The 3,627-nt window shown below is 41.2% G+C and overlaps 1 protein-coding gene across 1 annotated transcript; it reads right to left on the bottom strand.

Moving 5' to 3' along the window:
* Positions 1 to 435: 435 nt before the first annotated feature.
* Positions 436 to 1,245, bottom strand: LOC132045813 (uncharacterized). The gene is made up of 2 exons (XM_059436390.1): positions 694 to 1,245; positions 436 to 600 (listed from the first exon to the last, which is right to left on the bottom strand). The coding sequence occupies exons 1-2, from the start codon at positions 1,243 to 1,245 to the stop codon at positions 436 to 438; spliced, it is 717 nt and encodes a 238-aa protein (XP_059292373.1).
* Between the last annotated feature and the right edge of the window lie 2,382 nt (positions 1,246 to 3,627).

Genomic DNA, 3,627 nt, shown 5'->3' with positions numbered 1-3,627 from the left:
GCTAAGTTGGTATGATCATAACCACGAATTGGAATTGAATGACCATTTCTGACAATTATACCATGATTATTGCTCAAATTAAAATAAGACGAGAGGTTACCTTGCGCGGATGTCATATGAGAAGTGGCTGCGGTATCCATGTACCAATTTGCATCCGGAGGAGTGAGCCCAAGTGTGTGCATCGCTGCCTCGATATCGGTTGGAGTGGGCTGAACGTCGGTAGAGTAAGCTTGTGGTGGACGTGGCCCAAGTATGCCAGCTTGCCTCTATTGAGTGTTGGTCCATGGCCGTGGAGTAGTTAGATACGGACAAGGAGGCACAGGCCACGGCATGTAGGGCCACTGCCATCCAAGGTCGCTACCATCGTTGTTCTTCTTTCGTGCGTCGTTACCAATCGTTACGTCCACGGCCGAAACCACCATCGTTTTCGGTTATTCACGCCCTATTGCCATCGCCTCTGCCACGGTTCTTTCCACCATTGTTGCTACTGTTTTGATGCCTTTTACCACTGTTATTCTGACGGTTTGGGTGGTTATTTCCAGAAGAAGGATTATCGTCGTAATCCCGAGCAATCATGGCATTAGTGGATCCCGTGGCAAGCTATTTGGTGAAGCCTGTTTCTTCAAGAATGAGCATGGAACGGGCTTGATAGAAGAGAGGAAGAGGATTGCTTTGACGGATGAGTGTACCCACCCCCTTATAGGCGTCAGTGAGTCCGGCTACCATTTGAAGGACGAGGCGGTTGTTGGAGACTGAAGCATCGACGTTCTTGAGTTGATCGGATAGAATCTTGAGTCGTTGGCAATACGCGGAAGCATTAGGAAAATCCTCCGTATTAGTGTGAGAAAATTCATGCTCAAGAGTGACAGCTCGAGAATTTTTATTGTCTTGGAATATGTCACGCAGCCTATTCCAAGCTTCCATGGCCGTGGAGTCGGGTTCAAGGATAGTATGCAATAGGTCAGAGAGATGGTAGCATAAATCCATTGAAGAAGCGTGGCATCGAGAGTCGACCATAACTCTTTTCGGATCGGTTTTGGGCATCTTTTCTTTCCCGGACTCTGGTGGAATGATATGGTGGAGGACTCTGTAGGACTTGGCGTGGATTTTGAAGAGTTCCGCCCATGTCCCATATTGGATGTTTTCCATCTCAAGAGTAATGGAGATGTGATTTTTGATGTTGGAGACAGCCAAAGATGGGTGGAAGAAGGACTTGGTGGAGTCAGATGAGGAGGAATCAGTCATGGTGGCTGATTGTAGGAGAAAGATGATGATGTTGACGCAGAGATGGAGGAAGAGAGAGGAGCAGAATCATGCCCTAGTCTGATACCATGGTAGAAGGTAATAATCTGCTTGCATTAATCTTTGTCAACATGTGTATATATACAAAGATCCTAGGCTATAATGAAGGTAACTAAATATACACCTAACCATAATGGTAACTAAATATTCTTCTAATATATTTACATGGTGGCCTAGAATATTCTTCTAATATATTTACATCAATAAGATGGTAACTAAATATTTACATAATATTCTAACAATGGAAAGTAAGCTTTATACTAGCATTTCATGTAATCTCATTCAATTAACCAGTAGTTGTACTAGAGATGTTTGCCACGCCATATATACGCTACCCCCACATTATAAAGCACATACAACACAAAAAGTTGGAGAAAGTTCCCCTGTTGATCTCAAAGTCTAACTTATTTCAAATCAAATGAGCTTTAACCCCCCAAGACCATCTTTCCACTCCGGGATGCATCCGAACGGCTCAACTCTAGCCAAAATAATACTTAACAGCGTCAAACAAAGCTCAGAAACTCAATCTCATAATTTAATACGCAATCTAGGTTAAAGTCAATCCCGCGCTCCATTGTCAAACCTCAAAATAAATTTCATAATCGGGTTACCCATTAACTAAGGATTTCAAGTCTATGTTCGCCTTCTAATTTCAAGTCCATATGCTCAAACCCTTAATTTAGTGATTCTATAGTTTATGTCTCAGACAGGGGCGGATCTACTTGGGGGCCAGGGTGTTCACCCGAACACCCTCGGCAAAAAATTATAGTGTATATAGGGTAAATTTTTTGTGTTTGTGCAAATATTAACTTTTGAACACCCTCGGCAAAAAATTACAGTGTATATTTAGCGCTTTTTTTTTTTTTTCCGAACACCTTGAATGAAAATCCTGGATCCGCCACCGATCTGAGATCCCCAATTTCTCTTCAAATCTCATGTTTTAGGGCTCAAATATATTGGGCAATCATGATACTTTATCAAGATCGGGTTTAGATCACTTATCCCAACTCAATTAATGAATTCCTCTTCAAACAGTGCCAAGCCAAGCTCAAAATCCCCAAAATGGTGTTGGAATGAAATAAATTCTGAAACTCAGCATTTTATACTAGGCACAACCCTTCTTCATGGTTGCGACTAGGGCCACATGATTGCAACATCACGCGATTGCAAAGAGCATGCCAGAGAACCCTGTACGATCACGAAGCACTACACCAACACCAGAAGAAAAGAAAAATGTGCACAACTGAAATTGGGGCTTTTTATTTCAAAACCTACCCAAACCTCTCGGGTTCCAACATGAATCGTCCCAACATGTGCCAAAATGGTGATACTGACTTGTACAAAGTCTCAAATCATAAAACAACCCATTAAACAAATTGAGAGGTCGGTTGTTGCAAAAGTGTTCCCTTCCAAAAGGATCTTCATTTCAAAACTCAAACCCGATTATTTCCTAATTATTGTAAAGGGTACATGGATTCTCAAACATTCCACCATGATTATCGCAAGAGGTGGACCCAGGATTTGAAGACGACGGGGGCAGCATCAAAGGCAGATGCACGTTAGCCAAAGAGATGTCACGCAACACCGCCTTAAAATTTAATTATAACACCCATAAAACCAATGTACTAGCGTATAAATACAAATTAAATGATATATATGTATGAAACTCGTTCGGCGGATTGGTGGTGTGGACACCCCTTTACAAGAAAAAGGTTGCCTGTTCGAAACCTGCCAACAACGCCTTCTTTTTATGCTTTTTCAATTATCAACAAAAAACAAAAATGCAAAAAAAATGTTTCCTGCAGCCTAAGTTTGAACTTGGGTTGCATGGCCGAGAACAAGGACCTAACATGCTGACCAAATGGACCACTCCAACAGATATTCTGGAGGGTTCTTTTTAAATATATGATAGATATTTAAGGAATATACACACATATATATATACAGATTCATTTCCGAAGTTACCGAGGGCACGTGCCATCTCTCGTAATACGCTAGGTCCGCCCCTAAGTATCGCTGGTACATTAGTATGTTAATTCTAAGGTTACTACATCATGTTTGTTACATATTGATAGTTATTTGTTAGTGTACGTAAATCTTCTTAACATAAAAAGTTTGTTAATTCACATAACTTAAACTCTCGTGACAAAATAATGGAAGCGTGCTGGGAAAACAAAACAGAAATAGTAGACAAAGTAACATGAAACCTAAGTCTTGAACAATGTAGGAAAACATGCAAACGCGTTAAGGAAAAAGTAAGAAGATTGGTTATGGTTTTGTGGGGTGCATGATATGAGCTGGTGAAAAAGCCATGAAGGAAGCGAG

The sequence above is a fragment of the Lycium ferocissimum genome, unplaced genomic scaffold (genome assembly GCF_029784015.1).
Source record: "Lycium ferocissimum isolate CSIRO_LF1 unplaced genomic scaffold, AGI_CSIRO_Lferr_CH_V1 ctg8055, whole genome shotgun sequence".
Taxonomy (NCBI): Eukaryota; Viridiplantae; Streptophyta; class Magnoliopsida; order Solanales; family Solanaceae; genus Lycium; species Lycium ferocissimum.
This window is presented reverse-complemented; position numbering and strand designations above follow the sequence as displayed.